Source organism: Pleurodeles waltl, chromosome 12, assembly GCF_031143425.1.
Source record: "Pleurodeles waltl isolate 20211129_DDA chromosome 12, aPleWal1.hap1.20221129, whole genome shotgun sequence".
In the NCBI taxonomy this organism is placed as follows: domain Eukaryota; kingdom Metazoa; phylum Chordata; class Amphibia; order Caudata; family Salamandridae; genus Pleurodeles; species Pleurodeles waltl.
In genome coordinates this window covers 650,105,104-650,131,757 of record NC_090451.1, presented here as the reverse complement: position 1 = coordinate 650,131,757, position 26,654 = coordinate 650,105,104, and the positions used below count along the sequence as shown (strand labels likewise).

The following is a 26,654-nucleotide window of genomic DNA, read 5'->3' as shown; positions in this document are numbered from 1 at the left end:
GAAAGGGAGTGAATATGGTAAACATTGTGCATTTGCTTGCCCATGTACCTTAAAGGGATTGACAGCCATTAGAAATGCCACCTCAGTTGGTTTATTTGCTAACTTGTGTGCGTTGCCGTCTGATGCTGAGAGACTTAGGCTCTCTGTGTATGGCTATCTACATAGTGCAATCCTAGCTGGGAAGTAACAGAGTACTGTATGTTCTTTCAGGCACAGGGGCTTTGTCATTTGCCCAAAATCACATGATTTTCTGTAGAGTGCTTAGGTGAGGATTTGAACTCGGTTCACAGGGTTCTAAAGTAGTACCTTAGCCACTTAGCGACATTTTCTCCCACATTATGCCAGCACCTCCCTCGTAGTCCGCATCGGGGAGCCTTTGAAACCTGTGTAATGGTTATATGGGGATAGTGAGTGTGGACATGCTTCAATATAGCTTGAATCTCTCAAGCCTCATCATAAGTGCCTTGATGATAAATTCAGAGTTCAGGTTGACTCATAGGAACTCGAGAAGGGCCAGATAGCTGGTGTTAGCGAGGATAGGAAGTGCCAGGAAGAAAAATGTCTGCAGTTAAGATTAAAAGTGGGTTTGTTGGGAGCTCTTTCCTCAAAATACTGACAGTTGCTGGCCATCAGTTCTCAGATGCCACTGGGGCATTTTGTTACAACTGAAACACCCTATGTAGCCCTCGTTTGGAGTACATCTCTGTTCGTCTACAGACACGAAGCCACCTGCAAAATGTTTGCAAATATAAAATAGATATGTGTGTGTCCGGATTGACATAATCTCTTGCAAATAAAGGAGGAAGGGCGCACACTGTCTCACATGCCACCATTTAGTTCACTCAGATGCATTATGGTAAATGTAGTGCATGGAAGCAGTTCCATGACAGTCTTTAATTTTCACCATTGTTGGTGCAGCCATTGCTGTGTATCTCTACACGTGTGGTTTGGGATTGTTGTACTTCTTCAGTAGAGAGTAACAAGCAGTTTTAGAGGTGCTGGAAATGCTGCTCGAAGACTTTTCAGGTCCCTGTACCACTCACTGAGTGCAGGGGCGTCAACCAGAGCTTGTCTGCTCATGAGCTCATGGGAGCCTTATCAAACTAAGGCGGAAGAGAGCACACTCCTCGCCTCCCTGCGCTCAGTTTGCCCAGATGCATTATGGTAAAACCAGTGCATAGTAACAGTCTTTTGTTTTCACTATTGTCCGCTGGGTATCTCTAGACACATGTTTCAGGACTGTTGTCTTCTATCCTTGTCATCTCTAACATATGCCTTGGCAGATTATTCGCAGGTAAATGTCCCCTATACTGGTGCACTTTTTGTGTAATAAACCCCATATATGAGGGCACGTTTCACCATTACTGATTCTGAAAAACATGGATTGGACTTTGCCCTCGTATAGGCTGCTATTTGTGTGTTACCAAGTTACTTTTAATGGATTAAAGATTTTTAAACAAAGTATAAATTGTTTTGAGTGTTCTCATGCTGTCTTTCCTTTTCATCGTCTGTCAGAGGATCCGTTTGGAATGGCAGCATTCCATTAGAAACTAATGATGGCATTCCCGGTTTTCTGTATCAGAAAGGCATGCGCAGAAAAAATTGTGATAATCTACTGCTCCATTGATTATGGTGCTGAGTCAAGGGGCATGCAGGAGACAGACACTCATATAATTATAACTGTGAATCAAAGGTATGTCTTGAGAATATAGGTAACATTATTAATAATGAATAGTTGACGATTACATTGCTCAACTTTGAGATATGGGCAAACTAACCGGCTGATGCTCACAGTTCCATTGAGTTGATTAAAACTACAGGTAATAGACAAAACTGGCATCATAGATTTCTGAAAAGTTTAAACTATTTTATAATCTTATTGTTAAATTTAAGCTGTGTTATTTAGATTAAAAATGTTGCTACATGCTGCACAACTATGCTGACTAATTTAAACTCATACCCTCTTGAGTGACGATTAAGATTTGCTTGCTCGGCGGGATCTTCTCCCACTTGAATGTCGGGGCTGGTACTGCCTCTTTCAAAGCGCAGTAGAGGCGGATGCTTCCTCCTTCCTGCCCGCTCCCCTCACTGGAGCATGCTGGGGATGACGGTGGAACTGGCAAGACAAATAGTACTGTACAATCAGACATTTGTCCCTTCATTTCCTGTCACTGACAACAATTTGCACCACTCCACCCCACCCAACCTACAGTACCAAGCACAAGCCCTCAATACAAAGATGCATCCATAGAGAGCTATATAGTGAACTAACATTAGCGTACGCTGAAACGTCATCAGCATGCAGCCAAAACTACAGATCATCTCCCCTATAGTACACAATTTTAGTAAATATTAACATGTACAGTTGCAAAAATGAAACCATGCAATTACATTATTTTCTCGCTCAACCAACACGACAGAATCATTGAATGCCTCACACACTAATTTGCAAACCCACTTGGTAATTTATTGCCATTTGTTCGCCTCCTTTCAAATAATAGTGTCGGGGTTTGAGATAAGCTTAATGCGCTGCATTATAAGTTTCAAAGGTTTTATTTTATGTCTCTTAAAGTCTATGCTGTAGGGAATAATCATCTCCAGTCATTCAGCTTTTTTCCAATTGAATATTTTTTTAAGTCAAAATATAAATTTAAAACATATTTTCCCTAAGTTATGGATTTATTATGAGTTGGTGTGTGATAATCTAATTGCAAATCTCTCGTAATTCTGTTAGGCCTCTATCAAAAGTTGCTGGCCCCATTGTAAATATGAGATTTTCAGGAACCCAATTTTTTTTATTCAGTTTCACAAGAGATTTCAGCTGCCAAAATCCGTGGGTTAAAATCAGGGGGAAATGACGAATTATTTGGGGAACTGAAACAGAAATTACTGATTCCCTCCAGAATTCCTCGTTTCTAAGAAGACCCTTGGAATCTGTTTTATATTTCCAGATAATCGTGTTCTCAGAGTTGCTAATATCACCGATATCCATAACTCTGAGGGGAGGTTAGCTAAAACAATGCTGACCTTATTGTGAAACCTCAAAGAGGGCGAATTTTCACTTTTGGTTGGGGACTACCAACAAAAGACCAGAAAACTCTCTCACCACATTGTCCTAGCAGAGAGGGGAGAGCTGGCACTTACCAAGGATGGTGAGTCCGATGATCCCGATGCTGGGTGTGCTTGCATCCGGAGGGTTGATTACGGTGCACTGGTAAGTTCCTGTATCTGTAGTGCGAGTTTCATTGATGAAAATTGTGGCACTTTTGCTTGGTTGGTGGGCGAATCCTACCCGCCCCGTGTACTGGGTCAGGCTGTGCACGATCTGCCCCTGTTGGTAGGAAATGACCTGCGGGCACAGGATCAACAATGCAGGTGAATGGAGCAATCTGATGAACATTTATGTCTCAATAATAATGTATGTGTGTATGTATATGGTATTTCTATAGCACAAACTTAGCCAAAAGGCAGTGGCATGGAATAGATGGTCAAAGGCAAGCTTAAAGTCAATAAGTAATAGGAGAAGAAACGAGGTGTGGACGGTTAAGGCATTGTGATGTAGTGTATACTCAGGCAGACGGGAGCAAATCGCGAATGACACAGGAACAGAATAACAAATGAAGAGTGCAAACTGAAAGCCCCTCAATCTAGGCATATATGTACGTATTTTTATTCTGAGTTTTTGATAACATGAGGCTGGAAAAACAGCTACAGCTGGTTCTAGGCCAGACCTAAAATAGCAAAAGTGGGCGTAGTCTGAATATCTTTGCATCGTCACTTTTAGTTTCCAATCTGGCCCTGCACCTGTTGCACCAATCATGCACCTTCAAACCTATTTTACTACAAAAAGGAACTGTTGCCTTCTGATTTGACAAAGGCCCTGACAATAGTTCTTAAAAACGTACATTTCTCCAGCTTTCCTGTTTTGCATACTACGTCATTTCCCCTTTCACAGCCAGGCAAAATACAATTAGACAACTCTCCTCTAAGCATGACATCTGCTTCACTTGAATGATCACCACCTGAAGAGGGGACCTATGTTATCGCAAAATCTTGTAAGTATTCGAATTTGAGTATTTGAAACCATATTGCGTAAATATACTTGTATCACCAGTTTTTGAAAGTATTCGCATAAGAGCTCTGACTGGTATTTTAGTTTGACATCTATTGTAAAGACACTGGCAAACATGGTACCAATGTAAAATGAAGCCAGATTGACACGGTCTGTAATTTACTGCTGGTAAATTAACTTCATATAAGTACGACTGGGAGAACACAGGGATCTATTCCAATTACTTTTAGTTTTGTTAAAATAATATTATTATTTTTTTGCAGGAAATAAAAGTGGTAAAAATGTTCATGGTGACCTTGGGAAACAAAAAATGTTTGTCTCATTATTTATGCAAGGCTTTGTAGAAATGAGGCCATTGCACAAATCACAATTCGCCTAGTAGGACTATTAAAGAGAGGTAACATTGCTGTATTTCAACGAGGACTGCCCAGTCCGTGAACAAAAGTAGGTCAAGTCAGGCCTGCAAATGGGGCATGAGGCGAGACAGAGGTAGTAGTGTATGTACCATCATGTCAGGCACAATGCCACAGGAGTATTGGCAGCAGCACCAAGCGGGCCGACAAGGCTACCGCTGCAGTAGTCCATGACGTGCATGTGAAGTAATCTTCTGATAGCCAGAGTAACACCTCCACAAGAAGTACTGAACACTGCATCTCCAGTGGTACCACCAGTAGCTGGGGGCAGACACTGTGACAGAAGCTCTGTGACAGCAAGAGCAATACCTTCTCCAGGACTACAGAAGGTGGGCAGTCAGAACTACATCACCTGGATTTATTCTGGACAACTGGATTAAGCTAGTCATCCTTAGCATTTGACTGTTCATGTAAAATAGTTGACTTATTAAAAGCTTATGTGTGCTATACAGGACTGGGTGATGAGTTGCTACTGTGTAGTATTCTATCTGTGACACCACAAAGGGTGAATGGAATGTTTGTTTATGTTTGTTGCTGTTTGGTCAGTGCTTGTCAAACCTCTTTTGAGCAGTTCTGGGATACCATCTACAGACTACAAAATGCTCCACTGAAAACAATTTTTGGAAATCTGGGAACGATCCTGCTGCCCTCCTTACTCCTTCTAGTGCACTTATTTTAGAAACATGGAGGCCTAGAACCTTGGTGTTTGTGCGGCGTTTGACAAACCTGCTGGGGATTGTTGGGTTCGTCAAGAGGCGTGACGGTCCAAATGATATTCAGTCGATTCAGCGCTGCGGTGGTGCGAAACGAGCAAGGCAGCAGTGCGCTTCCACCCCTCAGGACCTGAACACTAGAGGTTCCCACTGACACCTTGACCGCTGTCACAGCTGAAAGATAAGTGAATACGGTTGCTAAGGTAAATTATCTTGGATCATCAAAGTAGTCATTGTGCATGCAAAGCAGGGTATTATTCAATGATGATTTTGATTCGATCATTTTGACAGATAATTGTTTTTATACATAAATTTCCATCCAGTAAAAAAATTTCCTGGATGAAAACGTCGACTGTATAATTTTAACACTGACCACAACAATCAACCTCTGCTTCATGGTTCTTTATCACAAACTCCCACATAGTCTAGTAATGGTGTCAGAATAGTAAATAATCAAGTTCAATAATCCAAGATGAGTACAAGCAGTAATATATCAATTTCCAAAATTTTAGGATGTAGTAAGGTCTTTGTAAATACAAGCATTAACACGTTTAGTAAAACATATTTAAACCTTGGGCAAAATTCAAATATTTCAGGATGACATTATTCTGTAGAAAGGATTACAGGTCAAAATGAGTTATATGAATGCATAAAAATAACTACAGATAGTTATCATAGAAATATAAAAAGGGTCTCATGATCTCAGGAAAAAGTTGAAAATATGTCCAATAAGGCGTGTTTCATTTATGATATAAACCCAATTAAGAATGTTGTGTGGTTTCCTGACAATGTCATGAATCGCGTCTAGTGTAATGGCCAATTTTATGCTCCCATTTGCCATCCATCCACGGAGCAGTCAGTCACTCCATTAAACAAGATTCATGCCTGTGGGTCTCTGGAATTATAATGCTGCTTCTTGTAAGGGTTAAAGGAGTCAGAAGAATTGTGATGCAGTTGCTGATATCAGGGGCATAACGAAGGCACCTGCAGCTCCTGCGGTGAGGGGGTCTCTCAGGCTTACCCATACTGGGTGGGTGCCCTCAGTCCCTGTTGATTTGTGTGTGGGGGGCTCTTCAGCATATCTTGCAAGTGGGACCCTCACGTTTTGTTACCCCACTGGCTGACAAGGCACTAGGCATGGAGAACAGTGGGTAAAGAAGGGGGTATGTTCGCTCAACTCTGAACATCAGTTGTTCAATAGAAGTCATTGAGAGAATTCAAAGACCTTTGATACAATGAAAGTAAAGCAGGGATGTGACTGATGCAGAAGCCCGAGTAATAGCAGAGCCAGTGTGGTGCCATTTAGTGGTAGTTTCCTTTCAGTGCTTTCTTACATTTACTTATGGGAGTGCCAAACTGTTTAAGAGAGAGATCCCGGGGAAGCAGTTGGTATGACCTTCCATCATGTCGCAAAGGAATTTGCAGATAGGCAGTCCATCTCTGGCTCACACTCTCTCCCCTCTCTGATACTCTCTTGCGCAAGAGAAAATACATCATTATATTTTATGGTATAGCAGTATTTATATAGCACTTACTACCCCCATGTGGGGCACTGAAGCTCTTGCCCACATGAGTAGCACGCTACATGTGCAGGGTATGTGTGGTTTGAAGGATGCTGTGTTCGTTTTGATCCTATGGGAGAAGCGTTTCCATGTGGTGCGTGATGGCCACCAAAGTTCAGTTATGATATGGGACGCATCTCATAGCATTGTGTTGGATAATGAAATGTAAGAGACAGACTTCAGTTTTATGGTTTTACTGCATGCTGGTAGCTTTGAACAGCTCTGCAGTTGTTTTATGGTATTTCCTATGCTATAGTTTGCTTAGGTGGTTACTGCACTGGGTTGTCAGATCTGAGAATTTGTGTAGTGTTATAGTACTGAGAAAGCAGTGTGTCCTATGTATTTCTTATGGTAAGGTGCAATGATGATAAGTGGTGAAAGCCTGGAGCAAAATGTTCTGTTTGGTCTGTATTGCTTGAATTTAACATGCAGGTATAGTGGACCTTTTCCTTGGGAAACTATGTGGACAACGCAAAGTGGTTTGAACATTGTCCTTCTAATGTTAGGTAGCCAGTGCAGAGATTGCAGGACTGGCGTATTGTGTTCTATTTGGTGAAGGTAGAGAAGAAGCCTTGCAGCAACATTTTGAAAAAGTTGTATTTGCGTGTAATGAATACAGGTACCCCAAGGTGTTGGCTGTTTGGGGATTACGACCGCCAGGATAGCTTGCGGTTTATGTTGTCATGCAAATTATAGGAAGATTTGGCGTAGTGTTTCCATTGTGTAGAAGGCACTTGCTAGAATAAGGTATCACAGTTAGGTCTGAATCCAAGGTTTCTAACTTCTCTTGATGTTGTTGGAGGAGCTTCAAGTTCATTAGACCACATGTCGTGTATAAGCCAGAAAGTAGTAAAATACATCCTCGAAAATTGAATAATGTTTGCAGCATGTATTAGGAACTTAGGGCCTGATTTAGATCTGGGAAGAGGCAAATACTACGTCACAAACATGACGGATATCCTGTTCGCCGTATTACGATCCCATGATATCCTATGGGGATCGTAATATGGCGGACAGGATATCTGTATGTTTGTGACGGAGTATTCCCTCCACCAAGATCTAAATCAGGGCCTTAGTTGTCTCCATACAATTGTCCTGCGCACTCAATGTGTCTACTCCTTGCCCCTAGGGTGTGGGAACTTGTGCATGACAGGATATCGAGGTAAAAAAATATGGACCTACAACATTACATCAAAAACATCAACATAGCCCTTACATTGCAGGATATTTATATCATTTCTATTCTGGCACCCACATATACTTACTTATTTTATGTATTGGTTGGGTCGATGGAATGAATAGAATATTATTTCTATAACATATGGGATATAGAGAGGGTATACTGTCTGCTTATGGCTTCTTTTTATTCAATGGTGGGTGGGGTCACGCTTGTGAAGTTGGTTTTTGAGAATGTACTACTTTGAAAAAAAGAGCATCACCTTCATGAAGTTTGTAAAGTCTACAAAATGAGGAGTAGATTAAACACAAAGGTAGTCTACAAGAGTGAATACTACTTTTTGCAGAATTCGCTTGAAGTTTTTTTTTTTTTTTTTAAATCTCCCACAAGACATTATTATTTTTGTAACTTTGGACCATGTGGAGACTGCTGGTGTACAACTCCTCATTTTCCTAGGTTTTCAGGGTTTAAAGGACGACACATAAGTCAGAGTTTGGAGGAGAAGGTGAAACAAGTGAATTGCTGTGCTACCTTTTTATGAATCATCATTAACTCCTGATCCTCATTAACTGGAGAACTGTAACAGAACATCTTCTAAAAACCAAGGGCCTGATTTATGAAAAGTTAGTGCCGCCTTTACGTCATTTTTTGACGCAAAAGTGGCGCAAATGTTAAAAATATAATTACATTTTGGAAGTTTGCTCTGCTTTTGCATCAAAAAATGACGCACCAGGCCCTAAATCTGTGACACCGTACTCTTAGAAAGTGAGGGTAAAGTTTTGACTTTTGGGACCTCGTTTGCAGGGAACCCAATGACTTTTTGGCTCCACACATTTACAGAGGCCCCTACAGCTCAATTGTCCAGGAAAACAATGTAAAATAATGACGGTCTTGGTAGCAAAGTACCTCAGATGTTCCCATAACACTCTAAGGAAATTCCCAGGACATTGAATGGCATTGGTTTTGCCGATACTTAACTCGAACCCCATTTAAGTGTTCTGATACCCTTCCAGAAATAATGTTAGGGATGACAATTCCACCATACAAGCATTGCAGTCCATCGTTCCTCCAAAGCCTCCAAAGTGGCTCCGACATGGACACCTTTTAATGGGGGGGGGCGCATCGAGGGGGCAGCAGAGACCATATTGAAACTGGCTTCGCCTGACTTAAAATTACTCCTTTAGGTCTTCAGTGTAAGCATATGAACAATTGGAATACGATTCATATATCGGAGTATATTTCCTCATACATATGGTACTCGACATAGTTAACTTGGCACTAATTGTATCGTTATTCTAGTGAGCGACAGCTCTTCTCCTATGGTCATGCTGAGACGTACAAAGGAATTTTTAGCTGTTTGATAAATGCTTCATACAACTGATTCAGATTCATCCAGGAGATCATAAATTATATTGGGTAATTTCATTAGGATTTAGATTTTATGTGAATTTAATCATAATAGGCCTTAACATCATTTTTATTTCAAGGAATAAAAAATACATATAAATTGAGCAATACAGTGATGTGTAAAAATAGAGGAATTCGTTTTTCAGGCTTGCTCTATTAACTGAAGGTAAATACTAGTCTGACTCAGTAATCTGGAATAAAACATTAGAATGTTGAGACGCCATTGAAGACAATGGAGTACCTCCGGGCTTGTAACGGCTGGTATAAGCCCAGAGCTCCAACATTCCAAAGTTAGTCTTCATGTTTTTCCCTTTTTCATTTAGTACATTCTACCCTTAGTGGGTGGAATGTTCTGATAGCTTTGTAGCCCTTCTGCCTCGGGCTGTACCATTTGTTGAAGGTCCTCTCCCTCCTTATAGGCCCTCACCAGCAGCAGACCATTAACTCGGGTTCAGGGCCTTTAACAACTGGTATAGTCCTTGGCAGCGGGCTATAAGATCATATTAAGGTGTAATTTATATTAATGTATAATTTAATTTTATAATTGTCATGCAATTATAAACTCAAATGAGATATAGGTAAAGGCCCCAACTCCCAAGGAAATACATAAGACCCGCTCTCATATTAACCAATTACACACAACCATACAATCCCCACATTTCACTCCACCACACATATTACCTCTTCCGGTCATCGCAACTAATACTAACTTCCCTGACACACACCCATCACCTCTTACACACCTCATACATTCATCTCCAAAACACATCAACACCCCATCTAACACTCAAATTCCACTCACCAGCACTAACATACATACAAATCCCTCACCAAAAACGACTACACCTATATCCCCTCTCATTATTCCACAAAAATAATACCAACCACAAACATCAGCACATCAAAGCAACACAAACTTACATTACACTCATCGTCATACCCACTCCCACCCCCAGGACTACACAAAGAATACAAATTCCATCCTATCTCCACCCCTACCCCCCCACTCTTCACAAACACCTACCACAAGCACCCCATCCCAGCAACATTCATTCACTCGCCTCTCCTCCATTGCACAATATAGAGCCTTACATCATGATCCACATGCTCCTCCACCACCCCTAACCCATACTCCATCCACACCATACAAACGCAAACAAAATAAAAAACATGCCACTCATAGCAACCTCGCATCCCCTTGTCTGTTGCATAATAAAACTACCCTACAAAAAACACTACACTCCTGATGGCTCTCTCAGCCACCAAGTCCACCACCCACACACACAGACCCAACAAAATGCCTCCTTAACCTGCTGGAAGAGGAACACTATGTTGAAAAGCAAGACTATTGTGAGCCTCAAACAGTTATCACAACTAGCAACACTCCTGTTTCAAGCTCACATTACACTACTTACCCTTCTACTAGACAAAACAACACTACCACTAACACACCTTTTCTAAACTGCCAGCTCATAAATGCTCGATCACTCTCAAAAAACAAGCACCACAGACACACAACCTGACTTATTATTCATTACTGAATCCTGGTTGGGAGATGACATGGCACCAGTGTTGCACGAAGCCGTTCCTCTGGGCTATCAAACCATCACTCAAAACCGTATAGGCAAGAGAGGAGGTGCACTAGCTATTATATTCAAACATGCAATGAACCTCAGTAAAACAGACAACATCTCCATACAAGGTTGTGAAGCCCTCCTTACCAGATGCCACCCTACGCCAACTTCCTCCTGTAACTTTCTCCTCCTTTACAGACCTCCACCTAACAACTCCACTTTCCCAGATGCTTTTCTAGACACAGTCTCAAACCTTATTACACTATACTCCAATCTATGCATTCTTGGGGATCTAAACATTTGGTTTGACAAACCCAATATGCCCCATCCAAAAGCTATCACCACTGGCCTACTCGCATTGAACCTACATCAGATTGTACACAATCCCACACACATCGCTGGTCACATCCTAGATGTCATTTTTGCTAAGCCTGAACTAGTTACTATTCATAGCACCACACCAATCACCTGGTCAGACCACCATATGATAACTTTCCAACATACAACTCCACAAATCAACACACCCCACAACTACTTACATACATACATACATACACCTATCCACCATGGAGCAAACTCAATTTGGATCACTTAGAAACACAACTAACAGCAAACACAGATCTAGATACAATTAATTCTGTACCAAAACTTTACGAGTGGCTACAGGAAGCTTTTGATGTCCTAATACCACTCAGAAAAACTAAACACAACAAAAGAAAACCAACACCTTGAAGAAACACAGAACTTAAAAAGATAAAGCAACAAATCAGAAAGTTGCAGCGGACCTGGCTCAAAACAAACAACAGTCAAGACAAACTGCAGCTACACAAACTTAACAGGATATACAAATCATCAATCAAAAAAGCTAAAAAAAGATACTACTCAGACAGAATTCAAAATGCTAAATCTACAACCAAGGAATTTTATAAAATTCTCAATGAATTTCGAAAACCTACATGCATGGAAGGAAGTCATCCCACTACTCAAGATTTCACAAACAAATTGGCAACTCACTACACAACCAAGGCAGACACATTGGACTCCTATTTAAAACAGAAGAAAACCATCAGCATTAACCCCTTTCCTAAAATACCCTTTAAGAATAAACCAACCCAACCTCTACAGTCCTTCAAACAAATATCCCAGGATGAATTTATGGATTTGGTCAAAGCAAGCAGACCTTCTGGTTGCCCTTCTGACCCTTGCCCACCACAAATCTTCAAGAACATCCTTCTATCTACTTCTGCTGCCACACCTGTAAGAAGAATCATCAACAACTCTTTAACTTCAGGAACTTTTCCTGCAGACCTGAAAAAGGCATACATACGACCTTTATTAAAGAAAACAAACCTAGACCCGCAAGACCCCAACAACTACAGACCAATCACAAATGGACCTTTCCTGGGCAAATTGATATAAAGAGCAGCATTCGCCCAGATGTCACAATTCATTGAAGACAATTCTATACTTTCAGACTTCCAAACTGGATTCCACCCAGGAAGAAGCACTGAATCGGCACTCATGGCAATCTGGGACTATCTTAAAAACACAGTCGACCGAAATGGAGTTGCTGCACTACTTCTCTTGGACCTCTCAGTTTCCTCTGATACGGTTGACCATGACACCCTATCTCAAAGACTCCACAAAGCCGGCACACAAGGGATTGCTCTCGACTGGATTACTTCCTATCTTCAAAAAAGATCGAATATCATCCACTCGCCCCCCTTCCATCCGAACCCTAACTCACAAAAGCAGGGGTCCCCCAAGGGTCAATCATCTCACCTTTGCTTTTCAACATCTACATGATATCTTTACCAGAACTGATCAATGATTTCCATCTCCCATGCTACAACTATGCAGATGACACACAAATACTACTTAAATTAGAATGCCCCAAAAACATTGAAAACACACAAATCTTCAGTTGCTTCAGAGCCGTTAATCAGTGGATGACCTGGAGCCATCTCAAACTAAATACCTCCAAAACAGAAATACTCATATGTGGTGACTGGAAAAATTATGACCCTCTGTGCGTCTGGCCTGACGATCTCGGACCACCTCCTCAATTATCCAAGGAAGTTAAAAACCTAGGAATCACCATGGATTCCAAGTTAACTATGAATGCCCAAGTAGACAAATTAGCACACACAAGCTTCATCACCTTAAAGACTTTACGACGCATCTTCCCCCACCTCGGATTTCCACACAAGGTGCAAGCTACTATCTAGCTTGTACTATCCAAACTGGATTATGCCAATAGCCTCTACCATGGATCATCTCTATCTGTTATGAAAAAACTACAACGTATCCAGAATTCTGCAGCCAGGCTACTATTACATATAAAGCCGCAAGCCCACATCTCCCCTGCCTTGAGAGCCCTACACTGGTTACCCGTTGCCAGAAGATGCACTTTCAAGCTGCTTTGTATCACCCACAAAGCTATACATGGAACAGGACCGCTTTTTATCAGAAAGAAAATTACCAAATACATCCAACAAAGAACCCTCCGCTCAAGATTGGCACCCCGCCTTAGAACACCACCATACAAGAAAAAGACTATAGGTGGTACATCCTTCTCCGTCCAAGCAGCCAAACTATGGAATTCATTACCCCCAACTATAAGAGCCACAGATAACTTTCTTGTCTTCAGAAAACTACTCAAGAGTTGGCTCTTTCCTTCATAACCACCTTATTCAAACAACTATGAACTGCATATGCCTATGTTGATAAATATTTTTTTCAGATTATATGTATATTTCTATTTATTTATAGTTTCTTTAGAAAATATGTATTGCTACTATGTCATAACAATAAAATTCACACACACTCTTTAAACCTGTTTGACTAAGTATTTTTTACCCATGGTTCTAAATATGTATTGTATGTGCATATGTGTGTGTATTCATGTGTATGTGTGTGTGTATATATATATGTATGTATGTGTATATGTTGTTTCTGTGCTTGGCATGTTCGTGGATCATTGCATGGCTCCTGGGTGGGTTGTTATACTAGATATCTATGAATTCCTGCTCTCATCTTATCACACTTATCTACTCATCACTCTTATGTCATGTCTCTATCAAACTATCCCTCATTCTCACTCTGACTCATCCCAAATCCCTTCTACCACTTTCATCTCCTAAATATCTCTGCCTAAGCTCTTCCCTCCGCTTCCACATCTAACTCACCAAACCTCACTCTACTACTGTGACCTCCCACACAACCCTACTAAATTCTCCTGCATTTATCTCACCCTGCTACTATGCTCTCCCTAACCCTTGCACATACTCTTCCCCCTCCACCCCCCTTTACTCATCCCAAGCCTTTGGGTTGAGTAAATGAAGGATATACTCCCACTTAACACTTCTGGATTTCTTTCCTCCTCCACCCCTCCATTACTCCAGTCAATCTAACTAACAAACTCTCATATCCGCGGCTCAAATTAACTCATAATAATACTAAAACTGTACTCATTATTTAACTATACTAAACCATCACTAATTCTTGTTGGGTTCCAGAGTAGCGTGCTACTCATCGAAAAGCGCTTCGACACCTCGTCAGGGGTAGTAAGCGCTATATAAATACGATTACAATACAATACAATACAATACAATATTTAGAAATCAGAGCTTTATCCAGGTCATGGACCACTCCCATCATGCATCACTGAAGTCGCTCAGCGCCAGTATCCCCTGGGAAGCTACCAGTGATGCTTGCTGCCATTGTCCAACAGCGCGCGAAGCTGGGATCTGTAAATGAAAGGTGCATAATTGGTTTGCAAGGGTCAATAGCGAGTGGGGCTGTTTTAATGACTATGGATTATCCTGCACAGTTTGTTGTCCTGGTTACCATGATGTGCTTTATCGGAAACGTTCCGCAATCTTTATGCAACACATGCTAGTTGTGAGGGATAGGAACATATATATCAAATAAAAAAAACGTTAATATGTTTGCAAAAGTATTACAATTTTCAAACAGTGAATAGAAAAACTATAGTGTACCATTTGCAGTTTTGCAGACATGACGGGATATAAGTACAGAGAATGTTTCCTGCTTGCCATGTCTGTGAATCACAAAAGCATACAATCATTGTGAAGGCAAAGGAGTGCTTTAGTGTGTAAAAAACCTATTTTATGAGTCAGAAAAGTCTTTAAAAAGTTAATTTGTGACTCCTTACGAAATACACACAGGGAGGGAAATAATCAGAGTTTCTCATTCTATTTCGGAGTTGCAATGATCTGTATCATTGCTTTGGGATTTCAATAACAGTCTCAAAATATTCATCAGAAACTCACCCCCGACTTGTGGAGGTATCTGAGCGCAGGGGTAAGGTGCCCCCCTGGGCAGCCTCCCCTTTGGGAACAGTCACTGGTATCTTTGGGAAGCAGAGAGAGGTCAATCGCACCATTGCACACCTTGGCCAATGTCTGTGCTGGACGATATTGTCTTTTAAAGCTGCATCAGTCTCAGTAAGGGACACATGGCTAATTTTTAATTTAAAAATAAAAAAGTTCTACATTAAGAAATGCGAACACAAGAATGGAGGTCTGGTATCCTGGCAGTCACAGGCATTTATAGGAGGGTCGCAAACTGCACCCAGCCTCAGTAATGTTAATGATGTAAGGGGTTTGTGACCTACTTAGAGTATTCCTTTTGTGATGTAACCAATTAGTACATTAGTCCCAGTGCAAAATGTATGCAGATTATACGTAAAGTAGTGAAATTTGGAGGCTTCTGAAAACTGAAGATCAAATGAGGAATATCTGAGTTAGTCCTAACAACCAAGTCATTGGCAAAATAATTAGTGAAATAATAATTGGGAAAATAAATAGTAATCTCGCATTGATAGTGCCTCCCTGAAGTATAAGTATCTTGGTATCCAAGTCTGCAAAGATGAATGGTAAATGATTGGAGAAATGTATGGAAAATCCCTGCAAACATGGATGGGGAAAGAAGACAGATGCATAATCATTCCACTGACAATAATTAAATGTATAGCAATATTTTAAAATGGTGGTGTTACCCGAGTTTCTTTATCTATTTTTCAATCCACCAATATCACTAAATCGATAATTCCTTGCAAATAGTAAAAAGTACTCTGAAACTGATGTATTCAGCACGCTGGACCAGAGAAAGTTAGGAGGTGCCCGTGTGACCCTCTGATTATAAGCAACTCTGGGGTGTTTGGCTTTGAGACAAGCAAGGTTGTCATCATTCCTCCTTTCCTCTTTCCAAGATCACCACCTCACAGGGCAAGCCAAAGAGGAGGAGATATTGGCTGTAGGGGAGAAAGAGATTGAGGTGATAGAGAGGTAGGTGAGGAAGGGGAGATCTAAGGGAAAGAGTGAGATCTGAGGTCATCTGAATGAAAGATGCAGAGAGGTAGCAAGTGAGATAGGTGGAGAGGTATGTAAGGTTTTAGAGTGAGTATTAAGAACTAGAGACATGGAGAGTGAAACAAGAGGGCAGGAGGGTGAGGTGGGGGGAACCAGCGGGAGGCAGAGATGGAGGGGGACAGGGAGCGAGGGGATGTAGTGAGATGGGTGCTGAAAGATGGAGGGAGCAAGGGGGCACACGAGGAAGAGGAATAGCATGACTGGTCAGATACAGGCAGCAGTGGATCAGTGAGAAAGGTGGAGTGAGGTGGAGGGTAGAAAGAGAGGTGTGGTGTTTGGAATAAAATGGTGGGGTGGGGAGGCAGAGGAGAAGGTGAGGTTGGTAGAGTGGTGGGGAAAGGGAGGCTGACCCAGTGGTGGAAATAGAGTGAGGAAGGGTGTAATTGGCAAGGTGGAGCGAGTTAAAGGGACAGATGAGGTCATCAGAGATGATTAAAGAGCGCAGGGCGTGAGAGAGGTGCGGTAAATGAGCTACATTGAAATCTAGAAGGAGCTACAGAAAGGAGAGAGATGTAATTTTAGAGAAGCAGAGGTAGAGAACGCGCAGTAGCACCAAATGTGTAAGGTAGAGAGCGCTAAGGCAGGGGGAGCAGAGGTGTCGAGAGCGGGGAGAGCGGGCAGTGAAGACCTGGGGGGTTAAACAGGCAGGTTTGGTCCCAAGAGAGATGGGTCTTGTAGAGAGCATCCCAATCTCTTTGCCTGGGATCCCTTGGAAAGGCCATTTGCCCTTTTACTGAAACACCTCTCCCTTGACATTAGTATGGGTCACTACAGTTGCCCTGGCGGTAATCACAATTATTCACAGTGGCACCGGACTTTGGCATTACCTAGCAGCATAGTACCCCAGTCACCTTGGATTGTACCATCATTTAGCAGAGGTTAGTCCATCGGACTCGACTTTGGTACACTTAGCCCAGTGCAGTCCTGAACATTAGCACAGTTCAGTACTTGTTCTCCAGGGGGCTCTGGGCTTTAGTGCAGTTTAGTGCAGTGTTGCTCTGTAGTCCCTGGTTTTGGCACAGTTTAGGACAGTTTTTCCCGGGGTCCTGGGGTTTACTACAGTTTTGGGCGGTGTGGCCCAGTACTCCGTGTCTATAGCACACTTGGGTGCAGTAGTAAGTCATACATTTTATTTCAGTTATTTAAAACAATAGTCGTTTCACACGCAATAAAAAACGAATGATATGAAAACCTTTACAGTTCATCGTGCCTTAAAATTAATTTCAAAAGCTTTGAAATGTTGTCTCATTGGTAACCTGCTCCCAACAGACAGCTCCTTGCACCTACTACAAGCCTGATTCATGGAATAAGGAGTAATAGAAAGAGATCTACTGTTCCTGTGACGTCGTGTTTCTTATCACTTCCTGGATACTTGTATTGCTACCAGCCCGCTCCCAAAGAGCCACTGATGCATTTATCAGCTACATGTTCCTATGTTACTGAGGATGGATTATAAAAAATGTGCAGAGGAGAGCATGGTGGCATGAGGGCCCGCTGGGGATTATCCTCATGGCGAATATATTCTCTTGTCGAGCATTTAAAAGAGGTATTCCCCCTTGGCCTACTGTGTGGACCAGTAATACTGGGGATTAGTGCACTTCAGGACAGTAGTTCCACTGGGCCCTTGGCTTTAGGACACATTAGTGCAGTGCAGCCAGCAGTCCTGGGGATTAGTGCCCTTCAGGACAGTAGTTCCACTGGGCCCTTGGCTTTAGGGCAGTTTAGTGCAGTGCAGCCAGCAGTCCTGGGCATTACTGCACTTCAGGACAGTAGTTCCACCGAGCCCTTGGCTTTAGGGCAGTTTAGTGCAGTGCAGCCAGCAGTCCTGGGCATTACTGCATCAGGACAGTAGTTCCACCGAGGCCCTGGGTTTTAGGGCAGTTTAGTGCAGTGCAGCCAGTAGTCCTGGGCATTACTGCACTTCAGGACAGTAGTTCCACCGAGCCCTTGGCTTTAGGGCAGTTTAGTGCAGTGCAGCCAGAAGTCCTGGGGATTAGTGCACTTCAGGACAGTAGTTCCACCGGGCCCTTGGCTTTAGGGCAGTTTAGTGCAGTGCATCCAGAAGTCCTGGGGATTAGTGCACTTCAGGACAGTAGTTCCACGGGGCCCTTGGCTTTAGGGCAGTTTAGTGCAGTGCAGCCAGTAGTCCTGGGCATTACTGCACTTCAGGACAGTAGTTCCACCGAGCCCTTGGCTTTAGGGCAGTTTAGTGCAGTGCAGCCAGTAGTCCTGGGCATTACTGCACTTCAGGACAGTTGTTCCACCGAGCCCTTGGCTTTAGGGCAGTTTAGTGCAGTGCATCCAGACGTCCTGGGGATTAGTGCACTTCAGGACAGTAGTTCCACCTGGCCCTTGGCTTTAGGGCAGTTTAGTGCAGTGCAGCCAGCAGTCCTGGGCATTACTGCACTTCAGGACAGTTGTTCCACCGAGCCCTTGGCTTTAGGGCAGTTTAGTGCAGTGCAGCCAGAAGTCCTGGGGATTAGTGCACTTCAGGACAGTAGTTCCACCGGGCCCTTGGCTTTAGGGCAGTTTAGTGCAGTGCATCCAGAAGTCCTGGGGATTAGTGCACTTCAGGACAGTAGTTCCACCGGGCCCTTGGCTTTAGGGCAGTTTAGTGCAGTGCATCCAGAAGTCCTGGTGATTACTGCACTTCAGGACAGTAGTTCCACTGGGCCCTTGGCTTTAGGGCAGTTTAGTGCAGTGCATCCAGAAGTCCTGGGGATTACTGCACTTCAGGACAGTAGTTCCACGGGGCCCTTGGCTTTAGGGCAGTTTAGTGCAGTGCAGCCAGCAGTCCTGGGCATTACTGCACTTCAGGACAGTAGTTCCACGGGGCCCTTGGCTTTAGGGCAGTTTATTGCAGTGTAGCCAGCAGTCCTGGGCATTACTGCACATCAGGACAGTTCTTCCACCGAGCCCTTGGCTTTAGGGCAGTTTAGTGCAGTGCATCCAGAAGTCCTGGGGATTAGTGCACTTCAGGACAGTAGTTCCACTGGGCCCTCGGCTTTAGGACCGTTTAGTGCAGTGCATCCAGAAGTCCTGGGGATTAGTGCAGTTCAGGACAGTAGTTCCACTGGGCCCTTGGCTTTAGGACCGTTTAGTGCAGTGCAGCCAGAAGTCCTGGGCATTAGTGCGCTTCGGGACAGTTGTTCCGCAATGCCCTTGGCTTTAGGACACATTAGTGCAGCCAGCAGCCCTGGCCATTAGCACCGTTGAATACAGTTGTTCCGCAATGCCCTTGGCTTTAGTGCAGTTTAGATCAGTGCAGCCCTGTGAGCACAATTCACTACAGTTATTCCCACTGGCTCCAGACTTTCGCAAAGTTCATCTCATGTCAGTTCAGTCTCCATAGTCACGATCACAGCTACGTAGGCGCTATGGAACAAACTGTCCTGCCAGCACGGGGGTTCGTGCGGGTGGGCTACAGGAAGTGGTAGGGAGAAAGGGTGGCCTTTCACCAGGGAACCCACTGAGCAAAGTGGGAAACCTCCGCCTGGACACTTCTCAGCACTTCATTATGTCTCAGAATGGACAGCGCCTCACTTTAATTGACAGTAATTAGGGCAGACTATAGGAGCTGTTCTGTCAATCAGCTAGCAGAGCCGAGGACGCCAGAAACCTCGGCTGTCAATTCATGGGAAACGTTGCACCGGCCGCTGAGCTGCGACGGCCCTGCGGCGCAAGAAGCAATCCAGACCAAGACCAACAAAGTCTTTTTTTTTTTTTTTTTTGCTTATGCATGCAATAAGTATACAATTTGGCCTGTGATATTATCATAAACAAAAAATACATTTCTCCGCCATCTTGGATTAGGCACAAACCAATTACAGAAAGTGTTTCAATGACGATTGTTTTGAAGCCTGCCAAGCAGGTATCAGCAAAAGAGGTTTAAAGTAGACAAACTTGTCACAAAATTAAGGAGCAGGGTCCTTTATGAGAACCTGTTTTCCCAGTTTTTCCACTTGATATTATAAAGTTTTATATGTATTTGTGTTGACTTTCTGTAAGTCAGCCATTTTGTAGGCCTTTCTGTGTTGACTTCACAGCGACCAATTACTCTCCTTTCTTTGTCCTGGGATGGCAGTGAGATGTTGAAGGAGTCTACAATTGTGACTCCAACCACAAAAGCGCACCCATAAAATGTATTCTAGGCACACTGAAAGACTCAAAACTGGCATTCATTCAAAGTTGGGAAGAACACTTTTTAACCACCTTGCGGTGTATAGGCATGGTCACTAGCACACCAACGACTTCTGCTATTCTTCAACCTGCAGCTGTTCCCTGTACGCATCTGTGGGTGGAGTTGTGGCAAAGGCGTAAATGTTCCCAACAACCTCCGCCATGTCGGTGGTTGTGGGCTTTAAGAAAACCATAGAAATATTGAAAATTCAACTTTCACGAGATATATACCTTGTTTCCTATGATTTTTGGTTTATACTTAAGGTGGCCATGACTCATTAGTCAGAGTATTTTTATCCTTTTTATTAAAAAAAAATATTTAGAACAAGTATTTGTACAGAAAAAGCGAAGTTTTGCTAAAATGATATGCTATACAAATCCAATCACAAATGAAGGAATGTCTTAAACTCGATTTTCCATCTTCATTTATGAACAAATGTCAGGGGAATATTGAATGGAAATGGAATCAATAAGAACAGGCCATGCGTTTTAGAAATAAGCATGTCCTTGTGCAAGGTACATTTTGGAGGTGGTTTGCAGGCATCATATTGCAAATATACCACAGTCACGTAATTTATTCCGAATTTAATTTTGCACCATTACTTGCAGCATCTGATTGGAGGAAAATGTCCAATGCAAAATTGTAAATGTGCAGCCCGTAGAGATTGGTCATTACAAAGGAGATGTTTACTCCACTTGGTCAATGAAATTATAGCACACAATTGCACTGATACTTTTTTATAATTGTCCAACATGACAGTTTTTTTTCTTAATTATTTCATACAGAGTTATACAACTTTCACTAATAATCAAATCTCAAAGTTCTTGATAAATCGAAAGATCACTTACTCAGCCCTTTTACCACCACATCAAACAAATTAGAGCTATCCACATCGAATTTTGGATGGAATACAGTCCACCTTCGAAATAAATGCAGTGCTGCTATAATAAACGTCAACAGCAACCCAGTATCCTATTGTTTTAAAATAGGTATGATGAAAGATTACCCCTAATGTACAATGTCCAAACCAGCATTCAATAGGTGATCATATCACTGCTGTGAAATTATTTACGGAGTACAATTTGACAAAGTGAACCACTTACGTCAACAGGGAAGACAAACTCACCCATCTACTCCTCTTATGTCTTTGTAAAGAGGTGATATGTCTTCTGGGAAAATTGTTCTTGTACATTTACTGTACATTTTCATGTCTTATATTTTAATCATGACTTCTCCGCTTCATACCATTTGGTGATTGTGGCAAATTTCTGTATCTCTCTTCCTCTGTTCTTCTAATCTGCTCCAAATTGGTTATTAAATAAAACTCTAGTATTAAAACCTATATAGAAAATTAGAAATTCACATTTGTTTCCAACCTTCTGACCTTGGGCTTGTCAGGGGTGACCTAAGCACAGGAGTTGCTTTGAAAAAGTCATATGATATATCGGTCAATTATTTAATCTTATAATTGACAAACGCGAACCATATCAAATATTTTGTTGACGTGCAGCCTGTCACATACTCCAAGGTTTTTCCAGGTCAGTTCACACATCCCTCATGATCAGTTACTGGGAGTTAGAGACAAGGGACGTGCAAGGAAAGCAGCACGCACAGGTAAGTAAGTGAGCAGAGAAGTGGTTACTACTGCACCTTGAACTTTGGCCCTGGCACTATAGGCGCTATACAAATAAAGAGACACAGCTAAATTCACTGACCAAGTTTATGTAGGAATACAGCTTATACTGGTAAATTCAGAGCGGTGATTAGTTCCGTATTTCACATTCAGGTTGGAAACAACACCAACAGAGAATACAGCCAGAGATTTTTGTTTAACCGTAGTTAAAGTTACCGAATGCAGTGAACTCCCCCCCCCCCCCCCCCCCTCCGCCGACCATGCTCAGCTGTAAGAGATAACAGCATCCCAGTTTCCTGCATCCTCTGATCACTGAGTCCATCCTTTTAACATAGATCAGTTTAAGGTCCATTTGACAGACCTAAAATAGTTGACTTTCGGTAAGACAGCTCCATGGCTTGGGAGCCTGTTCAGAGATGTGGAGCACACCAGCTGTAATCCCGGCAGAGACAACTTCTCCTTTCAACCTTCTGAGGCCAATGTTTGCCATTTCTTTGGCTAAGAGCAATCGCTATATTTTAAACAAGAAAAAAACTTAGCCTCTGGGTAACTCTACTGTCATAATCACATTAATTATCATTCTGAGGACTAGTCGCAGGCAAAAAGATTGGATACAGTAAAGTTTCTCTGTTTCTTCCCAAAGTTCAACCGAGGCATCTATTTAGGTATTTTTCACCGCAGTCTATCTGTTTATGACTTTAATTTTTATTGCCAGGCTTCTTTCCTAAAGTCTCAGGCTTCCTGATACGTCATTTCCTGTTTCACCTGGAAACAATGTAGCGTGATTGCCCGCTTCCACGAGTGATAATTTTGGGTAAAAACCCTGAATCGAGGGACTGTAAAGGGGATGAGGGCTTTTAAGTATAGCCCGAGAGAGAAGGGCTTTAATGGTACTAGAACACATCAGCCGCAGGGGTAGACTGTTACAAATCAAAAAGAGAGAGGCAGGAAGCCACACATTGGAATGTTTGACCAGAAGGCCTATGTCAGCCATTATTGGCCCTCAGGCATTCCGTTGTGCTCAGTGCAGCTCCCGACATTCCTATTATATTTATCCATATATTTAGAACTACATCACAGCAGTTTCAAAGCGCCAGGAGTATGCAGTAACAGTGCCCAAATCTGTGCTACTCGTATCTACTTTGGAAGGATGAACGGCTGAGTCAGTCCAGTTGAGGTTTCAGCAGCTGCCGCACTATCAAAGTAAACGAATGTATATCTAGTTCTTCTATTGTGTCATGTCATACACGCAGAGTCTACAGTTTACCTGCCAGGCAGAAAGGAAGCAGCCAGAAGCCGTGGGGGGAGAGGCAGAGGCGCTGCCTCCAGCCGCCCGTCTTCATGTTGCACGGCGCCCCTCAGCTCCCAGTGCCCATCCCTGATAGCAGCTGCCTCCGTCTGCGTCCCGGAGGCAGAGCGCGGGGTACCAGCTCCCTGACTGCCCCCTCCCTCACAGTGTCACTTTCACTGTCAGACCTCATTCCATCAGCTGCCCATGGCTGCGGGGCACTGATGACAGGCAGTGAAGCCCTTGCACAGAGACTGACCAGCCCAGTGCGAAGTGGGGCCTGTGCCAGCTGGTGTCCTGGTAGGGCTGGGACCGTTTCAGTCGTAAGTCAGACTCCTCACATCAGTCTCACTAAAGGCAGACCAGCTTCACCCTTTCACATTTCTGATCGATATTCCACTTTGCCCTAAGAGTAGTGTTTAATTTCTGCTGGTGGTCCCGTGTGGTGGGGACCCCCTCTTCTATTTCGGGGGAAGGGCTGATGCTCACATATTGAAAACGCGGGACCTGTGCTGAGATGTGCAGGTGTTCAGTAGGAGATGTACTTGCAAATGTGAGCGCCTTGAGACCCTCACGGGTGAGTAGCTGCGCTTTACAAAAATTGATTGATTGATTGACCACTGCTTTGAACCTGAGCAACAGACAAAGGTATAAACAAAATAAAGAAGTCCATCAAAATGATTTCTCTTAATTTTTTTAAGCTACTGCCTACAACTTTATATTGCGTGCCTCTATGTATGGGTTGCTATCGATTGTAAAGTCCATCTGGACTTTCAGAATCTGAGCGCCTCCGGAATTGTGGAGTACTCGTTGGATAGAGTGAAGGTGGTCTGCAACCACTGTATTTGGTAGTTTCTTATTGTGTAAGACGAGTCATTAGGTTTCACCTAGACAGCGCACGCGCTCTCTCTCTGTGAGACATATTGTTTACATACAGTGGGCTTACAGCCTCCCATCCCTTACTATTTGTTAGTTTCAGCATCGCTCACATTTCTTCGTCACTGTTTGTCACGGCAGGCGTCAGGTCCTCTTCTTATGCCTGGCCCTCCCCTGGGGCATGGACCAAACACTTGTGTCTAACCTCTGCTCCTGTTTTTGCTGCTACTTTTTTCTTTGTGTGCAAGCTCTTCATATGAGTGTTTATATTTTCAGTCCGTCTCCCATATAGCTTCCATTCCCTCTCAACCATCCCCCTTCCATGTTGCTCCTTTTCCCTCCGATCCCCCTACCCTGTACTCTATGTCACTGCACTCTACTCTGCACCACTATACTCTATGCCACTGCACTCTCTGCCACCACACTTTACTCTGCACCACTCTACTCCGTGCCACTCTACTCTGTGCCACTCACTCAACTCTGCACCAGTTTGTTCTGTCACTGCACTCTACTCCACTCCACTGCACTGTATGCCACTCTACTGTACGCCACTGCACACTACTCTGCACCACTCTACACCACTGCACTCTATGCAACTGCACTGTACGCCACTGCTCTTCTCTGGACCACTCTACACCACTGCACTCTATGCCACTGTGCTCTACACCACTCTGTGCCACTGCACTTTACTGCACAATACTCGAATCTTTGCCACTGCACTCTACGCCACTATACTGTACACCACTTTACTCCAATGTACTCTACGCCTCTGCACTTCATACCACAGCACTCTACTTGGTGCCTCTGCACCCTAGGCCACTCTACTCTGCACCACTCCACGCCACTTCACTTTATGCTACAGCACTCTATGACACTCCACTCTGCTCCCTTCTACATCACTGCACTTTACACCACACCAGTCTACTCTAGGCCACTGCACTCTACACCACTCAACGCAACTGCTCTATATGCCAGTCTACTCTGCACCACTCCACTTCGCACCACTGCACTCTTCTCTGCACACTAGACACTGTACACCACCCAACTCCACACCACTGAATTCAATGCTACTCAAGTCTATTTTGTACCACTCTGTTCTATGCCACTGCACTCTACACCACTCTATTTTGCTCTACCCCACTGGGCTCTTTGGCACTGCACTCTACGCCACTGCACACTCAGCCACTGCACTCTACTCTGCACAACTTCACTCTATGCCACTGCACTCTACTCTGCACCACTCTATGCTTCTGTACTCTCAATACTCTAGTTGTGCCACTGCAGGGTAAGCTGTTGCACTCAATGCCACTGTAATCTACTCTGTACTACTCTACTTGACTGCACTCTATGCCACTCTACTTTGCATCACTCCACTCTACACTATGTGCTCTACTCTGTGCCAGTGCACTCTTTGCCACTGCACTCTACAGTGCTGCACTCTATGCCACTCTATTCTACTCTGCACCATAGCACACTGCACTCTATGGCACTATGTTCTCCTCTGCACCACTCTACTCTTCGCTATGGCACTCTACACCACTCTACTCTGCACCACTCTATACCACTGCACTCTACACTACTGCACTGTACACCACTACATCATTCTACTCTGCACCACTCTAATCTTTGCCACTGAACTCTACTCTACTTTGCACCACTCTACTGTACGTCACTGCACTCTACCCAGTGCACTATACACAATTCTATTCTACTCTACGCCACTAAACTATACGCTAATGCACTCTGCCACTCAACTCTACGCCACTACACTCTACTGTGCTCCACTCTTCTCTATGCCAATCCAATCTGTGCCACTCCACTCTGCGTCACTCCGCACAACACCATGCTACACAGTGCCACTCAAACTCACTCTATCCCATTCCACACAATGCCACTCGAATCTACAGAACTCTACCCTAGCCCACTTCAGTATATACCAGTCTACTGTATGCCACTCCAAGCCACTCTACTCTTCTCCACTCTACTCCACACCACTCCACTCCACTCTACACCAGTTTAGTCTACCCCACTCCACTCTGCACCACTCAACTCTACTCTAGGCCAATCTACTCTATGGCACTGCACTCTACAGCACTCTACTCTATGCCACTCTCCACTTTATTCCATGACACTCTACGCTATGCTGTTCCACTCCATGCCACTCCACTCTACACCCTTGTACTCTACACCTCTCCACTCTGCACAACTTCACTTTACTCTATGCCACTCCACACTACTCAATTGCATGCCACTCCACTCTCCTCTACTCTATTCCACCCAACACTGCTATGCAACATGACTAAAAGACATTGGCAAAGCCCAGAGCTCTCATGTAGGCAAAACCTACTGGCTTTGCCAGAATC

General features: G+C 43.4%; 1 protein-coding gene across 1 annotated transcript in view; it reads right to left on the bottom strand.

Annotated features, from left to right (window-relative positions):
• Positions 1-23,746, bottom strand: part of LOC138268534 (immunoglobulin superfamily member 11-like) — a 39,003-nt gene extending 15,257 nt beyond the window's left edge. The window contains exons 1-4 of the mRNA XM_069218259.1: positions 23,395-23,746; positions 5,212-5,372; positions 3,145-3,349; positions 1,961-2,116 (exon numbers count right to left, since the gene is read on the bottom strand). Of these exons, the coding sequence (XP_069074360.1) occupies positions 1,961-2,116; positions 3,145-3,349; positions 5,212-5,372; positions 23,395-23,470 (598 nt within the window). The 5' untranslated portion in view covers positions 23,471-23,746. The remainder of the gene's footprint in view (positions 1-1,960; positions 2,117-3,144; positions 3,350-5,211; positions 5,373-23,394) is intronic.
• Positions 23,747-26,654: the final 2,908 nt, after the last annotated feature.